Source organism: Opisthocomus hoazin, chromosome 1 (assembly GCF_030867145.1).
Source record: "Opisthocomus hoazin isolate bOpiHoa1 chromosome 1, bOpiHoa1.hap1, whole genome shotgun sequence".
Taxonomy (NCBI): domain Eukaryota; kingdom Metazoa; phylum Chordata; class Aves; order Opisthocomiformes; family Opisthocomidae; genus Opisthocomus; species Opisthocomus hoazin.
In genome coordinates this window covers 151,396,574-151,416,591 of record NC_134414.1, presented here as the reverse complement: position 1 = coordinate 151,416,591, position 20,018 = coordinate 151,396,574, and the positions used below count along the sequence as shown (strand labels likewise).

The following is a 20,018-nucleotide window of genomic DNA, read 5'->3' as shown; positions in this document are numbered from 1 at the left end:
GGTTATCCTGGTGCAGTTTTGCTAATTGATTGGAGTATCAGGAGACCCTTCTCGAGCAAGGTGCTGTGTTGTGTAAGCATGCCAAATTGTGTAAAGTTACTTTCCGGATCTCTGTCCATGTTGCTGCCAGGCTATAGACATACCTCTGTTCTCTTTGGGAGACGCTGCTAAGCCCTTCTCTTGAAAAAGAGTTGTTGTCCAAGAGCAGATTATTTATTAAATTATTTCTCTTATTTGCAACAATGATAATCTTTACTTTCACTTCTTCCTCAAAGAATACCTTCACATAAAATGACTACTAAAAGTTAAACAGTGAAAAACTAAGACTGAAGCCAAACCTGTACTCTAAAATCTTCTCTTGCTAGCCATCCTACTGTCACCCAGGACTGTGTTGCTGCTAAGAACTTTTACATGGAAAAGCACTCAATACTGTAGTAATGAGTGGCACTCAAGTTGGATGGGGGATGGTATGAAGATTTTAAGTGGAGTGTTGGAAGCCCAGTCACTTGATGAATTTTAAATTAGACATGACAGGGCTTTGAAGAATATGCTATCTGGCTGGCTTGGATATTAGGACCACAGGCCATATTAGGAGATATTAGACCGTACTGGGAGATGGATTTTGTTGGTTTTAATTCTCCATTTCTGAGGAATTGCACTTGACATCCCAAGCCCAGCAGCTTTCAGAGTCCCCTGTGAGGGGACAGAATGATGCCCCGGGATGCTCCATGTCAACAGGCTTCGTTGGCTTTGTCCTTGTAGCTGCAAGTACCAGTTCCCTGATCTGTGGATGTCTGGTGTCTCTAGCAGCCAACAGATGGGTCAACAAGAAGACAGGGTTTTGAGCAAGGGGGAAGCCTGCCAGGTTTTTAAACTTTGGTGTCCAGAGGGACTTAGTTAAGATTTAGTAGAACAAACATGGAAGTTGTTTGTTTCTAAGGAACTGGTAAATTCTAGCAAAGAAATGGATTTGCTGCCATTTTTCCAATCACGTATACCAGTCATCCGATACGGGCATATTATTTTCCTCTCTCTGATATGTATGATTCAACATAAGAAAATGCTTTGGGTGTGCATCTATGGTTTTAAAAACAACAAACACCAAGACTCAAATTTAAGGTTTGGTTACATTCTCATTAATTTTAGTAGGATTGCCTGGGTGCAACTGAGGTCAGAATTCGGCCTGCAATCAGATGGATTTCCACATTTGCTCAACTGGGGGCTCCTGCTTCTGAGTAAATCAGAAATAATTGCATTGAGTACAGTGAAGGTGCTGGTGTCAAACCTGTCGTCAGAGGCTGAGTCAGTAAAGGCACAGTCTGAACCAGAGACACAGAAAAAGATTAAAGTAAACAAATGAACTCACCAAAGAACAACTAAAACAATCAGATTTGCTTAATGGACAGCAAACATTGAAAAGTCACCAGCTTCTATTTCAGAGAAATGAGGCAAATGAGAACAAACTATGAGAAAAAAGTAAAATGAATAGGAAGATATCCTAGCAGAGGAAAGACAGAAAAAAATGAGAAAGACTAGAAAATTTTGTTGGAGTTTAAAAATGTATCTGTTTCCCCAAAATGCAAACTCTTCCAAATGAGACCACTCCCTATCCTAGCAGATGTGAAAAGCAGCTTTATCTTCCTAGGACAAGATTTAATTCCATGAAGCTTTTGTTTGGTTTTATTTTGCTTTGTTAAAAAAAACCACAAAAAAACCCCAACACCCCCAAGCTCATCTTGTAGTAGTATTTAGATCATTTTGCTTTCTCAGAGTCTGTAATTTTTACTCTTTACATACAAAAGCTAAACATTGTTCTTGAGTGTTTCAGACTTATAAAGGCAGTTTGAACACAGCAAATGCAGCCTCTCAGCAGAAAAAAATAGTTTCTGAGTAATTTGCTTTATGAATAGCTTTTGTATTAATAAATTGATTCAACATTTTTTCTAAGCACATATAAAGCCCATCAAGGTGGAAAGACATACTAAGCAATACTTCCTAAAGGTGTTCCGATGTGGTGAGATGTTTGTCATCTCTCTCAGAAAGAATTTTACCCTATAAAATTGTCTGTTGTAAATCACTCCTGCTAACAGAAGCAGACAGACTATACCAGCCACTCTGTGCCACCAGTACACAGTCTCACCAGGGCTGACTTTCAGGTGGCATCTATACCAATAAATAAAGCAGGGCCAAGATATAGTGTCAAGCACTGGCATGCGAAGCCTGCTTCATGTAGGCTGCTTTATGTGCAGGTGCCACACAGAAGAACTGAGGGATGTTTGGCAGATGGTGGTACTCACCACACACGCTCGAGCAGAAAGGGTGACTCAACACACAGACTTGTAAAGTATAAGTATTCGTATTCTTATTTACAAGGCCAAGAATGTTTAAAACAGTTTGAGTTTGTGGGACTTTTAGATCCTCGTAGTACTGGGTTGTACTTCTATTATTATCGATGCTAAAACTTCTGTGCACCTCTGAAGTGTCAACTCTGTTTTTGAAAATTCTGCTTTCTGAGGCTTAGGACCATCAGGTTCAAAAATGTGATAGCCCTCATTAGTACTGATGTCAAGGAGTTTCTAACTACAGCTGCTTTTGACTTTGTATATGTCTGAAGCAGCTGCTAGATAGTCCCTGTGAACAGGTGAGGTTTTAATAACATGCATTCTTCATCATGTGAAGATTTATTTTTCTTATTTTCTTTTAAAAAGAAGTATATTTTGTCCAAAGTCTTGAGGGATCTCACTTCTTCCCATCTAACTCAACTGTTTTCCCTGTGTTACAAAAGAGATTGGTGCTTAAAAGAGAGCTGGAAGTAGAGGGAAAGTGGGTGGGGTCCATGGAGGTCAGGAAGGATGAGGTGGGAGTACCAGGAGGGAGCCCGGCCCACGAACAGATACTGTTTGTGTGAGTGGCAGAGCTGAGGTGGAGAATGAGTTACTCAGCACACCGATGTGATGACAAGATGCCTGACTCCCTGACAGAAAAATGGGCAGAAGTTAGTAGAAATATTCCAAGAGGGGCAATGTGTTGATCAATGCAACAAAGAGCACTTATATGGCTGTCTTACGTGGCCTAAAGGCAGGGCAAGGACAGTGCTAGGAAGGCCACCATCCACGCACATATGTACGTTCGGCTTATATGGGTCTCCTGTCTACTCTGCAAAACAAACCTGTCCTGAAAGCTGGATGTAAGCCATAAACCAGGATGCTGGCAAACTGCTATCAAGGCTGAGGTTGTGTCTGGAGACCTACCACTCTTTTTAGTTGTGTCATTGAGCAGTCTGAAAGCATTAAGAGCTACAGCAGCAGAAAAATAAAACAGTAGAGATGGAAGAGACTGCAAATGGATAGAAAGGATGGAAAGGGTAGAAAAAAAATTGTTACATAGAAGGACAGAAAGTGGTTAGAAAAATGGGCAGAAAATAAGAGACTCAGAGTGGAAAAGCCCAAGATAATAGATCTAGGGAAAATCAATTCAAAGCACCTGTATTAAATGTCAAGGAGGAAGTTGGAAAGGCATAATATTGAACATTAGCTAGCCATGATTTAAACAATAAATTAGTGTTGGATTTATTACACAGGGGTTCTTTTATAGCAGAAGACAGAAAGAGAAGGGAGAACTAGAGAGTGCAAAAAAATCAGTATAATTACAGAAGGAACATACAAATGCAAGGTGGTATCAGACAAAGAGATGAAAGAGGTCTTCCTGGTTTTGGAACTTCACCTTTACTCCTGGACATTCTATTTCCACAAAGATGTGGATGAAACTGAGGGAAGACAGAAAACCGAAAAAAAGCATGATTTAAAAAAAAAAAAGAGCAGAAACGGCTTAAAGAAGAAGAATTCATATGCACTCTGTAAGACAAAGAATGCCATTAAACAAAGTAGAATAGAAGTATTTGAGGAGTATATTTAGTAAAGAGCAAAAAGGAAGGAAAGTTGCTCAAGATGTTGGGGGATCTAAGTAAGAGAACATGCAAATATCAATAAATAGCGAAGAAAATCTATCCAATGTAGTTATCTGTGTCATCAATTTAGCGAGTCAGTCATCTGAAATAAGACTGTGCGAATTGTTTGAGAAACTAGTGGAGGAAATAGTTTTGTACTTATCACAATTAATAAATATTTTCTGACTTTCGAAAGTACAAATCCGGGAAAGATCCCCAGCACAAGAAATGGCATGTCGCTCTTAAAGACCATGTTTTTGTTACCTAATCCAGAGCAGGTTTAAGTTTCTCTTTTGCTAAGATGGTGCCACTGGATTTTCTTTTTGCCACTGCCTTGCAGTATGGTTTTGTCTATACCGCTTATGTGCTAGGAGTGGGTAGGAAAGTGTGGGGAATGGTAGAGAGAGGACACACCGACATATTTCCACATTCTTCTAAAGCATTTCCAAGATACTTCCACTATAGCCTTTGCAACAGAGCATTTCTTTGACTCAGCTGAACATACATTATCTATTTCACTCCCCTAAGGAATCAGTTTTATCATTATCTTCAGTGTTTCTGAAACGAAGATCATCACAAATCTCAGCATCTAGTGGTACTACAGGTTTACCTCGAATACAGCATACTGGGAAAACTGGTTAAATGTCTGCATTGCATTTATGAGGTCTGTATTTGATAGCTAAAAGCCATCACATCTGATCTTGGTTTGGAGCAGAAACCAAATACAGTCCAAATCCCATATCTCAAGAGGACAAAAGCTGCTTTCGTCCTGTGAGTGTGCTCACCTCCTTGCTAAGGCAGAAACCACAGAAAAGGATGCTATCTTTGAACTTGTCTAACCACAGAGGTATTCAGAAGCAGCTGTTGGGCTTAAATTTCACACTCACAACCTGAATGTACTTCTCGGTGTAGATGAGCCTTTAAGCATTCATGTGGAGTACAATGTACTTCTTCCTTCTGTAACTCCCCAGTTAAGTGTCCGTTACCTCTGACAATATCGATTTAGACTTCCCGCAAAAGTGGGTGAATATTTATAGGGCATAGCCTAGAAATACGTATTTCTGAGCTAACTAGATCAATGCTTTTTCACGTGCTAACTCAGCTAATGTAAGATAAAACATGTAAAATCTGCAGCAGGAAAAAACCCAGAATAAAGGAATTTGTTGCTGGAAGATGCGAAAGAGCAACAGAGGAGAGTCACATTTATTGCAGTGATTCTGTTATGGGCAACACGTGCGGCTGGAGCACAGAAAATGCTGGAGTGCTGCAAATCTCACCCTGTAGGATGCAATCCTTCAAGAATGTTTTCATCACCTCCGGTACAGGTTTGTAATAGATAACACAAATGGAGCTTGTTCTATGCAATCTGTGTGTTTGCATGGCTAGGTGGGCGGTGACTTCCTCTAAAGTACAGGCAGAGTGGCAATGAGTCATGCACGCCATTTTGCCAGCACTGCCTGATGGAAAAGCGGAATTACCTGCTGTCCTTTCCATGTGCATTGATATGTAACCAATAGGTTACTTCTCTGAGCTCCAGATGACTACCAATGAGCTTTGTTTCAACACGTACAGACACACAATCTTCCCCAACACACCAGTGTCCTCATTCACACATACCTTCTTCACACATTTCTGCAGGGGGAAATTTCAAACACAAGCTTAGAAGCCGAACTGGGAAAGATCCTTTTGCGTGCGTGTGAAGAAGTGGAGAGGAGTGAGAGGTCAAAAAAGATAGGAGAGAGAGGAGTATATGGTCTTGTTCTGATCATTCCAAAGGCTTGCTGTACTGAAGGGTCACCTGGCTTAGTTTGCTCACACAGCAAGATGCTTGTACAGTCCAAAGGAGAGAAGGTAAGTCTTAACTGAAATGGATGCCTGGGTGTGTTTTTCTTTTAATTCCTCAGAAGTATAACCTTCCTTGAGGCTTTCTGCACAGGAGTCCCCTTCCCCTATGGACTTAAGGCTTATGATACAATCGGGAACATAGCTCTATATATTCCCTCTAGCACTCACAGAATCACAGAATCACAGAATGGTAGGGGTTGGAAGGGACCTCTGTGGGTCATCTAGTCCAACCCTCCTACCGAAGCAGGGTTGCCTACAGTAGGCTGTAGAGGACCTCATCCAGGAGGGTCTTGAATATCTCCAGAGAAGGAGACTCCACAACCTCCCTGGGCAGCCTGTTCCAGGGCTCCGTCACCCTCAGAGGGAAGAAATTCTTCCTTATATTCAGACAGAACTTCCTGTGCTTCAGTTTGTGCCCATTGCCCCTTGTCCTGTCACTGGACACCACTGAAAAGAGCTTGGCCCAATCCTCCTGACACCCACCCTGCAGATATTTATAAGCATTTATGAGGTCCCCTCGCAGCCTTCTCTTCTTCAGGCTGAACAAGCCCAGCTCCCTCAGCCTCTCCTCGTAGGAGAGATGCTCCAGTCCCCTCATCATCCTTGCAGCCCTCCGCTGGACTCTCTCCAGTAGCTCTTCATCTTTCTTGAATTGGGGAGCCCATTTCACTCATTTCACAACCTTGAAACTACTCCATATCCGCCTTTACCACTTTTCTCTTCACATGCACATCCCATCTGTCCCTCAGAAAGTGGCTTATCCCCACCGACAGATGTACAAATAGGGATGCCTGTCTCCCACACAGAAACAGCTGCCATCCACCTCTGTCATCCCTACCCACACTCTGCTTCTTTCCACTGTCCGCTCCTAGTCCACCACGAGGAGACACACACATGGCCCCGCACCAGCAAACATCCACAGGGATGTCCAGATGTTCCAGCCCTTGCAAACACATTTCTCTGGCTGTGTTGTGGCTACAAAGGAATTCAGATGGGCACAGATACCCTATGTTCTTCACATTTGGGCAGAGCTGGGTCGCTCATGCTTTGATCCCTTTCCTGCAACAGTCCAAAACTAATTCTACCCATCAATCCCTTTCTCTTTTGCTGGCCAGCTGGCAGGGTGATGCCACTTTTGGCTTTTCTTTTTCTCAGCAGTTAGACGGGGAGGAAGTGGAGTGGTTGGAGGCCAGGCCATTACCCTCTGCCACGCTGGCTGCAGTGGGCTGAGCAGGCTGGGGTCTGTGGTTTCAGCCCAGCTGAATCCCAGTGGCTGGGACAGCTGTCTGAGGTCATGCATCTCCCCATCATGGACAACAGCTTCACTGTCCCCACCCCAGCAACCTGTCATGGTCGTCAGCAGAGGAGAAAGGGGCTTTCTGCTGACTACAACAAGCTCCAAGCACTGCCAGGAAAAATTATCCAACTAGAGAGCTTGAACTAGACTCCACAGTGGGAAACCAGTGCATAAAGTAGAACAACAGGTTCCCAACACAGTTCATGGCTGCACAAGCACTAACTGCCTGTTAGGTAAGTATTTTATGAGCTACCTGTTTTTTTTTGGTGGGAATTGATCCCTGGAATAAGCCAGAAAGGGATCCATGGACTTTCATGTGACTGATGCTATGTAAGGTCTGGGCCCAAAGTCTTCAGCCTTCAAGCCTAGCGGTTCAGTGTGATCAGACTGTCTTCTCCCAGTGCAAGTCTGACAGGATTGCTCTCAATCTTCTGATCAGCTATTAATGGAAATGAGCACTTTCCTACCCAGTGTAGGACAGTGCTTAAAAAGACACTGAAGCCCTGGACAAGGCGGATGATTTGAAGATGTCTGTAGAAGAGATTTGAAGAATAGTTGTTGTCAATATACGAGATTGTTTTGAAGTGAAAGACATCCTTAGTGTTTCTTTCTCACCGCCAAGATGTTTTCAACTTTCAACCAGCTGCACATTACTCCAGTACTGCTTCAAGCTGTGGAGAAAGCTGATACTTTCTTCTTTCCTTTGACTGACATCTGTACTCCCTAAGTGCACTTCAACTCAAAGGTTGTTCATCCAACAGCCCTGTTAACTACCTAGTAGCCCTGTTAACCAGTTCTGGAGAAATCTCTCTGCCGTTGTGTGCCAGCAGTAGTATACTGAAGTTTTAAGGCATGAATATAAGGTGCTTTGATACGCCTCCAAATGAAGCTGGTGTAAATATTTTAGTTAGACATCCTGGGTTTTTCCCAGGATTATTCAGTAGTTCTTTAGAAAAAACCTGCAAAATCTCTAAAGGAGAGCCTGCCTGCTGTGCACTTCATGCAGAAGGCAAGCACATCGAGCGCACGTTCAGTCCTATCACTACCCACGCACCAAACCATTTTCTCAGTTAGTCATTTTTCCCTACCCTCCTTCTCAATGCAAACATTGCTTCTTAACACTGCTGAAACTCACCTCTGCTGTGTCTTACACAACTTCTTTCAACACAGAGAGTTGTGCCACAAATGCAGTGGACACGCAATTCTCCGTGTAAGCACAACACTCACTGAACACGTATGTCCCTGACCCCCACACAAACCCAGCATGTCGTATGTCTGCACACCTATCGTCACTGACTCTATGCATTTACACGTGCCTCCTGCTTGCTCTCCCCTTGCACTTAACTCCCAACCTGCTCGCACGCTGCTATGCATGCTTGTACGACTCCTTGCATACTTCGACAGCCTCTCTTAAACTAGGAGGCAGGTAACTACAGATGACTTAAGCCTTCATAAATTTTTTCCCACTCCTCATCACTCTTTCCTGCCCCACAAGCTGTTTTCTTTCTCCCAGGCCCCACGCTGAGGTCTGCAATCCTTACCTGTACTTCCCTCATTTACTTTGAGGGTGCTGTGTGCACAACTCTCTCTTATCAGGCACAACTTTTCACTCCTTTCACCTTCCCTTCCACAGCCATTACAAGCAGGCACAAACTGGCAGGTACTTTCCTTGTTTACACACCATCATGTGTCAACTTAGGCTAAGCTTCTCACCCCTCCTAACATGAACTGTCATTCCCACTCACTTCCACTTCGTGCCCTACAGCTCCTAACTCCACTCGACTCCCCACACACTTCACACTTTACTTTTGACCTTAGTACAGCCATGTGGCTTGCATAGCCCTCCAGGTAGTTAACCCTCCCATCCCTTTATATCTTTAGTCATTTCTCCACTAGCACATTTGTTCCATTGCCTCTTGCTGCTTCACTTAGGAGTAGGTAGGTACTAGCTAGTCGCTACCACAGAGCTATAAGCACATTTGTTACATCTCTCTTAACAGAAAATCACTGCTTTTTTTTTGAATATGTGTTCTCTTCCTCACACTATTCCTTACTTTCCATTATTTTCCCCAATTGCTTCACCTGTAATATATTGCCTGTTCTTCCCCTGTTTTATCAGAACTGCCCAATAACGAGGCATCCACTGTTTCTGCTGACCAAGCCACTCCTGCACCTTTGCACTACTTTCTCTGTTTGCCTACCAAGTGATACAAAACTAAATTTCCTCTCACCCTGTGCTCTCTTGCCCTATACTTCTTCTTAACCACATTTTGCCTGGGCATTTTTACAGAAAACCCAGTTCTTAATTTCATCTCCGTGCCCCCTGCATTCCTTGTTTTAACCTGTTCTCATTCTTCTCAAGACCTGCCACATCTTTATGTTCCTGTTATAGTTCACCATGCCCCCATGTTTTCCATTATCTTGTATTTCCTCACAGCACCTTCACATGGCTTTTTCCTCAGTTCTGCCTCTCCCTTGCAACCAGGCAGCACATGCCTATAGTACTGCTCCAGCAGGCTTCCAACCATGTCTGAAATTCCTCTAAGCAGCTACCCCTCACACAACTTTATGGGTCCCTGTACCCTTTTCCCATCACCACACCCTGTCTCCATCCAGCTCACTTTTTCCTCTGCATTCCTCTCCTCAGCATTTGTTTCCATCACCATGCAAACCTTTCCTTTCATACTCGAACACCTTCCTCGCAAATACATCCTCATATCTATTTCTTGACAGAATCAAATGCGTCTCCTTTTGACGCCCCCTGCAAGCATCATGTAGCTGATTATTTTCCATACCTTTCTCCAAATAGCCAATACTTCACATTTTTCTTCCTCCTCCAAACATCCTTCATGCCCTGTGCTTTCACCTTTCTCCCTCTGCTCCCACTGCATACCTTACCTCCCCCTGGCAGATCCTAGCATCCTTGTACGTCCCTTTCATATCCTCACCCAGCCTCCAGTCTACACCTTTTCCCATCCCTCTCAAGTGTTACTTCCCCTTCTGACCTCCTAAACTTTTCTCCACCCACAAAGAACCTCTTTTTCCAGTTGAGCTGCAGCAGTTCCCGTTTTAAACTGACCACCTTTGCATGCCTCACCTGCCCTTATTACCCCAACACATAACAAAATACATAGCAGTATTCCTCCATGTTCCTTATATCTATCTTTCTATATATTATTTAGTTCTTCTTTCCCAGGAAAAAAAACCCTACAAATCCTAAACCTACATGTAGTGCATACCTCTACGTATAGCACCCTTCCACACAAAGCAATCCCTTCTTGGCTCTGCTGGTACATCCTCTTCTTTCCATATTTTGGGTCCACCACCTGCAATCATATCTAGATTTCCTCCCCCCGCCGTGCTCATGCACAGAGCTTTTGGTACTGACACGTGTATCTAAGACCAGTCTTTTTACTACAAGCAGCTGGAACCATGCCGAACACTCTTCCATTCTCTACTGCTTTTGTCTGCCTTGCCACAAAAAGACATTTTATTTTTTATTATTATTCGTTTTTCCTTTTTCTTATATCTTATTTATAGGTGTTTCTTGCACCACTCCTCCAGTTGGAGGCTTGCACAGATCAGGTATTTCTGTGCCTGAGAACATCTCTTCTATTTGTTTGAGTATTTTCCTGAAAGCACAATGTAAAGGCAAACTTTAGCATTTGCATTTGCACTCCTCATGCAACAAATCACATGAGCCTAAGAGCAAAGAGTGCTTTCTGAAAGGTTGTAGCTCATAACAATTGACAGGACCATACAGCACACATCCCTGTCTATTTAAAAAGGGGAAAAAAAAAAAAAGCAACCTCCCTCACACGCACACTCGTCTCTAAATAACTGGTTTTGCAATGTAGGAACCAGAGAATGTGTGCATAGCAGCCCTATTCAATCCAAAATATCCATCTCTCCAAATACTGCATATTTATAGTTCAAGAGAAAGGACCAACACAGAGCTTTCCCGTTTATTTTAATGAAGGATTAAGAACTGATCAGAAAACTATCTAAACGATTCAAGGATTTTTACCCCTCTTGGCTAATGGCAGTCTAGTGTCTCCATAAGGACTCGCCAGTAACTGACGCTTTAAGCTGCATTTCAGCTGTTTAGATGAGAAACAGCTTTCTATTTTGCTCTCTATACATGCGTCTGTGTTGATTAGTTGTGTGCTGCATTCCTAGAAGGCACTTACCAAACGCTGGAAATTGCAGCGTAAGAATACTTTTCCTGCCCTCCTAGCACAAAGTGAGTGTATCTTTTTCACCTAGACACAGATGTGCAGGGAATCCTTTGATCTCCAGTTCCACCCAGAGATTTTAGTGTTTGGGTTTGAGGAGAATGGGGATTGATTCAAAGGTCATGAATAGGGTTTCCCGTGTCTGGCACACACAAAAAAAAGAAAGCTCCAGTGAAGTTAGTTATCTGAGACAGGCGAGGTCTCGAAATTCAGATTTTTGACTTTGCTTGTCATAGGCTCTAACTTTCCCTGAGGGCAAGCATGCTACGTATGCTGAGGCTGGTTCTTGCAATCCACGCTCAAGATTTGCAACCCCTTTTGTTATAAACGAAGTTGCTGGTTTCCCTCTTAAAATAAAACCAAGAGTCTCCTTTGCTTTTGCCTCTTAAATCAGATTCCTTTAGCACCTCATATTTCTCCTCCACTGTTTTCTTGCCAGGGACCTGAATAACAGCATGCAGAGGAGGAGAGAGGAACCTCAGAACTAAAGTAAGCTACAGGGCAAGTAGGGGTGGGGGAAGGAGGAGGCACAATGGGAAAGGCAACAACATTTGGGACAGATCTACTGCTTACAAGACCCCCCCCTCCTCCCCATTATAGTTCTTTAAAGGACCCCTCTCCCCCCCCTCCCCTCCCCGCCCTCTTAGGACCCTATTAGAAAACGTCAAATTTCCCTTACCGTGGTAGGAGTAACCATGGCATCCGTGTGAATGTTTCCAGAAAAGTCGACATGAAGAGAAAGGTGGATGTAAATATGTTCATTCAAAGTCCCAAAGTTGGTCTGCTTGGGTTGTGCAGAGTTGCTCTATGGGAGAGGAGCCTTAAACTCTGAGTCCCGTGAACATAATCTGCTCGATTATAACAAACCAGCTCAGCCAGATGGCTCTGTGCTCTGCAGATTAACCCCTTTATTGCCACGCTCTGCTTTCCCTACCTACCATTTATAATAACCTTGCCTGGCTGGGGAATTTCAGAGAATGAGGCATTTTTTTTAAAATGACAAAACCGTCATAAAGGTCATTTTTTCCCCTATGTGCGCTAAAAAAAACATCATGTGCCTATTTTATTTTTTTAATCCAATTGACGGTTTTATTCCTCTTCCTGGCAAAATCTTTTCATATTATTAAGAACAGTATTAGCACCAGGGAACATTTTAGAGGATTCTTTTGTTAACTCATAACCATCTCTTCCGGACTGGGATTCTCAGAAGACAAGGATTTTATTGCAGGAATGTCTCTGTGTTTGCACTCTAATGGTCCATCCACTCTCCCCTCCTCCTCTCTCTTCCCCCCCCTCTCTGTCTCCCACATGCATACTCACACACATGCACATGCACACCCGTTGGTCAAGATGCCAGCATGTGTTGCTATTCTTACCCGTATTCAGAAGTCATTATAGGACATGTAAAACAGGTGAAACAGAGACACAGAACTAGAATGTCATAAGGCTCTGTTCTCTGCCTCTGGCTCCTCTTTTTATTTTATTTTTTTTATTACTTCCAAATCTTAGACAAATTTGTTTCTTTGGTCAGCATTTCTGTCAACCAAGTCACCCCCCATGACACAAAAATAAGTGTTGGGAGAAACATCCACTGTGAAGAACAGACCTTAGGAAGGATTTGTGTCAAGATATTCCTCCTGTTTTCATTTGCAGATTAGTCCATTAAGTATAGGATGGTGAGTGCCAAAAACATGGAAAGTTCATCAGCAACCAGCAGCAAATGGTTTCCAAACTTTTTATTTAGAGTGATCGCTCACAGAGATGGCTGGTAAATTTAGCTGCATGCCTCTAAGTCTCCCTCTAAATTTACATGCTTAAGTCATCTTTCTTTTCTATTTGATTCAAGCATAATTGACTAAGTAACAACTACAAGAATGTGGTCATATAAGATACAATACAACACTTCAAATCTTTAGAGTCACCAGATTGTCTCCTTAAAGAATAGCTCCTTTACTAGCTCATGAAGTTTTTTCTTTTGTTATTTAACTAAGGAATTTTTCCTCTTTCACCTCTCTGTGTAAGGACGATTCACCCTCTCATGCTGTCAAAGCATGGTACCATTGTCTTTAAGACTTTTGAATCTACCCATATAGGTGTCACAGTTTTACTGAAGTATTTTCCCCTGTGGATTGAAACACGGTTGGTGTTGATTGTTGTGGTTGTCCTTTATCTGACTTTTTCAATCATAAAATAATCCTACTTAGGGAACTCTGCACTCTGCAAATTGTATCTGTCTCCCAAATTCTGCCTGAGTCGCTTATTCCCTCTAACTGCCCAGATGCAGAGAGAGTCATCTTCCATTGTTGCCTGCTAAGAGTTTTCTATGAAAACTTGCTGCTTTGCCAATCAAAAACCCACTCAAACCTTGAATAACTAGAGCCTTTTTGTCTTCCCTAATTGGCTGAATGCAGTTTCTATCCTTTTTAGAGCATGTTCAGCTAAAAGGAGGGAATCACAATTAAATCCTGTCCATCCCAGCCCCAGCACTGTAGTCAGACCCAAGCAATGCCTAAGATGTGACTCAGCTTTTAATCGCACAAAGCAGACAAACAGTGCTAGGAGTAGAATATTGTCCTGTGGCTGGTGAACGCACCCCAGAGGCAGGCAAAGGGTTAAGAGTCTGAAGGCAGAGCTAGCCCGGGAACTTCGCGTTTGCAGCTAGCCCAGCAAAAAAAAAAAGAAGGAAAGAAGTAAATGAGAAGAAGGCTACAAGTGAATGTCCTAGGCAGAGGCGCTGCCTGCCTCTGGTGGGAGGCAAACCCACCAGAGCCAGGCAGTTTGCACACTTTGAGGGGTTTTGCCCTGTCCTTGTGTCTGGGTCTGTGGGCAATCAGACGCCTTGTAATTTGAGAAGAGACACCTTCATCTTGCCAAATATGTGTGCACTGTAAAAAGCATTGTAGACGGGGTGTTTTCACAGCTATAGAAAAATGGAGGCCTTTGGTCCTAGCAGTTTTCCAGCCTTACCTCTAAAAACGTTTCTGCTGCTCTGAAGCTTTTTTCTTCCTAGGTATTTTTACATCTTCATCTGTTATTCTGGGTGTGGGGTTTTTTTAATGCTAACTCCTAATACAAGTGGATTTTTCTTACACTTTAAACATGTTTCTGAATTTTCGATGAGAAACAAGCTCCCAAATGGTCACCTTAATTAACGTGTAGCCCTTAGATCTGGGGTTCTGACATGGCAAAAAAAAAATGTTACTTTGAACAAGTCTCTGTTCTCTCTTGAAGAATTTGAAATATTGCTCAAAGTGTGCTGTAGAAAGTCATCTTTAAGTTCTGGGGATTTTAACTGGAATAATTACCAGGCATTGACCTGATTAATTAGGCACTTTATCAGACTTCAAAATGTGTAATATTTTATATGCTTTGAAGATGTGTATTTTTCTCTACATATTAACAGATACCACTCTGATTGCTTTTGATGTTTAAAATTTGAATATTTCTAGAGAAGATATGCATGCGAATATGTAAATGGGTGCCGATATTACTCGATTTCATGCACGCCTTGGGTCATTATAGAAGCAGGGAGCCGGTTTTCCCCATTCACCGTTAGCTTTTGCAACAGCACCACTTTGTGGTGGAAGCTCCAAACAGATATTGAAAGGGAAGATCTGCAGGGACACCACACGCACTGCAGCCAGTTTGCGCTATTTGCATGGTGGTTTTGATGTACATCGACAAACACACTTACAGCCATGGAAATACATTCCAACCATATCATCCTCCATTTATGAGGTGATAATTATGAAGTAAAGACAAAGGAGTGGAAGCAGAAGATTAGCTCTGAACACTTTGCCTAAATAAGAACTTAAATTCAGGAGGCTGTTTGCCTTTCGAACATCAAACTCACTTTTGTCTGAGTTTCCAGAATTTAATAAAGGGTCTGACAGTATCTCTAGAAAAGATTCTTCCGTGGCATGTGTTGTAAATGTTTTGTTGAAAGTAAAAATCCAAGCATGGCTTTCGTTAGTTGCTGGAAATGGTGGTGGGAAAGAATAGGTTATTTCAGAAAATATTTATTTAAATATCATGTAAATATTATGTTAAGAATACCAATGATACCATTTCAGAGCTGAAAGAATTGCTGAAACCTCACTGATATTGGCCTTCCATACACTTGCATTAGTGCTGAATTTGAGCTATCATGTATGCTTACATTTGAGTTTTCCTTACACTCCTGAACCCAGGTTAGAGAAATGAGAAGTACTAAATTCCAAGCAAGATTCACAAGCAAGGTCAAATTTGGTTCTGACACACATTTTTTGGAAAGTTGTCTTCTGCATTAAAAATAAGCTGATAAATTCTTTAAATAATTACAACAGCTCATAACAGTTAACATGGTAGATCAAAGATGACACAGGAAAAACATGTACCCAGAGCTGTAGGCGTGTCAAAAGGTAGCACCGAAAAAATGCAGGGCTATAACCGTGAATTAAGGTCACAGCCTGAAAGCCGTTCTCTTCAGATCTATTTCTAAAATCAATGCACTTTAAAGAGTTAGCTTTTATGTAGTTCATCTGTAAACCTATTTTCTTGACTGAGATTAGCAAAGTGAGATTAAATGGGATTATAAATACGTTATTAATTAAAACAATAAGTAACAGACTATTTTGTACCTATGTACAACTTCTAGCACTTTCTTGTGTGAAATATTTTACATACACACCACAAAGTACTATTCAGCGAAAAATTTAATTTTACAAATATTTTTCATGTCAAATTTTCCCTGTTTAATGAAATGTAGGTATCTGTACTCATACATCAAAATAAAACTATATATTAAGTAATATACAAGACAGGACTTACACTTGCTAGTGTATAGCTATGTTTTGGAAATAGAGTTATGGATCATTACAAATGTCTCTACTATAGTGAAGTGTTACAACACTTACCAGTTTAGCACATATTTTGGACTTATGTAATATTTGTCTTTTTCTGATGGTATCTGATTTTTCCAGAGACAGTCTTTATTGCAGGAATAATTAAGAATTATTGCAGCAGAGCAAGGTTAGTTGATGATAGGCATCATTTCAGGAAACAAAACAAAAAAATCTTCCTTGTAACAATAGGCATACTTTTAGTCACTACTCATTTGTTATGATTACCAAATTCGTTCAATAGAACTTGCATGACTATCTGTAAAAAAGTCACTTCTTACATAAATACTAAGGAAAGAAGTCAAGTTAGAGCTACACGAAGAAGTCTGATTACTGTACTGAAACTGGGAAGAGGTACCTTCTGTTTTTAATGATCCTAGATGAGGAAGAAGATATTTCAAATCACAGCACCATTCTTTTGCAAGGAAGATCAATTCCACAGTGAGACATATGAAGAGGTGCTTAACCTGCAAGATACTGAAAGTACCCTGTTAAGACATCACCAGGGATATAGGATCCAGTACCGATCAAGTTCAAGTCAGAGAAGACCTCAAAAAAGACAGAAGCAATGATTAAACGTGTAATATAGTTCAAGATATAACATATAATGAAAAATGAAAAACTGGAATTGCTTACCAAAGAAGAGAGAACTTAGGAGCTGTTATGGTTGAATATTTCAAGCTCACAAAAAGCTTCTGCATAGCAGAAGAGGTCAGCTCACATCCTGAATGACTGGGACAAAAATTTGTAAGTTGCAGTATGGCACTTGAGGACATGGTTTAGCAGGCATGGTGGTGATGGGTTGACAGTTGGAGTAGGTGATCTTAGAGGTGTTTTCCAACCTTAATGATTCTGTGATTCTATGATTCTAAGACAGGTTCAAGTGAAACATGAGGGATAACTGGATGGCCCAAACTCAACAACTGGTTGCCTTGCGCTGCTGTGATACCTGCCTAACTGAAGGTCCTCACCAACAGTGTGAAGAAACCCGTCAGGACCCACGGGGCTGCAACTGATCATGCACTGGAGCAGGGGAAGGTCTAAGTAGTCTCTCTCAGCCCATTTTTCCCATGACTGCGACTTACATCATCCTTGAAAGCAAACACTTTCTGGAACATCATGTACCTACTGCTCTGACCTAGCTTTTGAAGAAAATTCCCTAGTGATATCCCTCAGGATATTTCTTTTACATATCTGTGTACCTTGATTTGGGACACTAAGGGACTTTATCACTCGGAAATTGCCTGGTACACACAGCAGAGCTGCTTACCAGAACATTAGTTCACACTAAAATTTCTCCAGCAGGGAGGTAAACCTCAGGTTTTTTTCACCTTTGACCGATGCTTCTGTGTCTGTGAGGTCCAGTGGAACTACAATATCTAAAGCAAGTTGAAAGTGAATGAAGGAAAAGGAGAAGACAAACATATTTTTTCAGAATTATGAAAAAAAAAATATATATACACCATTAAGTCAAATAGTTCCAAAGTGAAGGGCCTCAGAGCATTGGTGGTACCCAACATGGCATCAACTGTGCCTGTTAAATTCAACGAGGTAACCCATCACCGAAATGAAAGGCACAGTTCCACGCAATACATTTACTAATACTCCAACCACAAGGAAATGTGTCCTGACTTTTGCGTTTACATTCCTGATCTTATTGTCAAAAATAGGTATTATTCTCATTCATCAGTTTCCCCTACTGGAAGAAAAAGAAAATAAGATAAAGCAAAAAAGGAAGGTAAAATGGTAAAACACTCTGCAAAAAGAGATGCTCCCTAGACTTGCTCACCTGCTTGCAAGCAGCAACAAAAGTTACTGTAATGATGGAAGTACAATTGGACAATGACATTTTTCTTAAACTGTTTCAGTTAAGATTCTGCTTTTTGTTCTGAGATGATGCTTGCTAGACCAGAAAAAGTCTTGATTCAAAGTGCAGCTGACAAATTATTTTTAATAGCAGAAGTAAGCTTTTGAAATAAGAGGAGATTTTTCAGCACTAGCTTGTGTACCCTGTAGTTAGTATTTGTATGTTCTGACCTTACAAGGCACTTTTATTTGAATTAAAGCAATTTTTATTCAAATTTTTATCTGATGGATGTGGATGCCCATTTGGCTGAGCTTCTACATTTTAATTCTCTAAAAGCTTAGTGTGAAATCACATCTGCTGGAGGAGGGGCAGGGCAGCAAACACGGCATGGATCGACTTTCAGGCAGCCTAAAACTGAAAGTCCTGTTTGAGCTAATGCAGATGTACAGGCAGGGGTGGTTTAAACAGTTTGGGCCAAACTATACTCTCTGTAAATCCTGGCCTACCTTTTTTTAAAAAGAGGATATTTTCCAAACTTATGCAGTACGCTCATCTAGCTGCCTAAGCACTCTTTCAGGGTCTGTAGACAAAACCTCTGATGCATCTGTCTATAGCATGAAGTCTAAGCTGACTGTGATTGTCTGTCAGCTAGTGAACTGTCAGGAAGTCCTTGGATGAATGGGGCCTATTTCCAATGATGGTCTCCACGGCAGCTGCCAGGCAGATCTGGCAGCTAGACCTCTCCAGGCGCACCCCCAGCAGTCAGTCTGTGTGCCCTCACCCTCATGTAGGCAGGTCATTAGCAGGGATGTGGGCTGCTCCATGCCCGTTGGCCTCAGTGCCCAGGAACACTTATTAGTATTAAATGCAAGCAGTGATTTCAAGAGGGTGTTCCATGAACTTAGGAGCAGCACCCCAAAGTGAATTCATTAAGGTGCACTATTGGAAGAGTTCTGACTGAGCAAGTGGCACGGGCTTAAGTGGAAACACACAAGTCCAGAGCCTGTTCTCAAGCTCAGATTGGCTCTCTGTGTGGAAAGCAAGCTTGCAAAGGCAGCTTCTGGCACAGCCACAGGTTGCCCCTGGAGCACGTGGGGCTCTGAGGACCAGAGATTGGAGGCATCATGCACTGTTGAGCTCAGGCAAGGTATGTGCTGGTGGTCTGCATGTAGTGAGAGAGGCATCCATGAAGACAGTTGATCAAGGACGCACTGCAATTACAGTCGAGACCACTCCTCAGAAACTGTGAACAGGCAGCAGTCTTTTTGCCTGGTCAGAGCCTTTTTTGATCCCAACTCAAAGACAGAGAATACCTTTTTTTCGTTGCCATGTGTCTCTATTTTTAGCCAAGTAAATGGTCAAAAGTTTTTCACCCAGAACCAATCCTTCTACACTTTTATTTGGACAAAAAGGAAGGAAGAATTCAGCCTGTAAGGAATCAGAGGGAATGAGGAAAGAAGCAAAGGCATAGAGTATTTTAGAATTACAATATCTTCTCAGTCTGAAGATTTTATGGCATGGCATTGCTAGAGATTTGACCCCAGCTGTCACCATAGGAGGAGGGGGGGGGAGAAGTGGCTGAATGGAGAAATCCAGTGTGTTCTTTGGGTTGAATAGTACTACTGACAGTTGAGGCTGATTTTGCTTCAGGCTGCCCATGCTTGAAGTTAGGTTTATAACTGGCTCTTCTCTCTGCTCTCTAAGGCAGCTCATGCCTTGCTACATGGTCGTGGCAAATCTCTCTTCCTAAATATCATCAGTGTTTAATCCACGCCTGTGACTGTATAAAAGGCTCCTGCTCACATGTTTTGTTGCCTGTCATGTGTCTCATTCCAGTTCTGTAGCTGAGCCATTTCTTTATCAAGCACCACGAGGACCAGAATAGCAACTGAGGTTAACGTCCTGCAAGGAAGGAAAATGAAGAAACCACGTGTTGAGCAGAGGACAACAGAAAGTGTTTGCTACAGCATGATGAGCATGGTCATACAATTGTCCACGACTGGCAAGG

At 42.0% G+C, this 20,018-nt stretch overlaps 1 protein-coding gene across 1 annotated transcript in view; it reads right to left on the bottom strand.

The window, feature by feature from the left end:
• NTF3 (neurotrophin 3) overlaps positions 1-12,136 on the bottom strand; it is a 56,656-nt gene extending 44,520 nt beyond the window's left edge. The window contains exon 1 of the mRNA XM_009938476.2: positions 12,003-12,136. Within this exon, the coding sequence (XP_009936778.2) occupies positions 12,003-12,020 (18 nt within the window). The 5' untranslated portion in view covers positions 12,021-12,136. The remainder of the gene's footprint in view (positions 1-12,002) is intronic.
• Between the last annotated feature and the right edge of the window lie 7,882 nt (positions 12,137-20,018).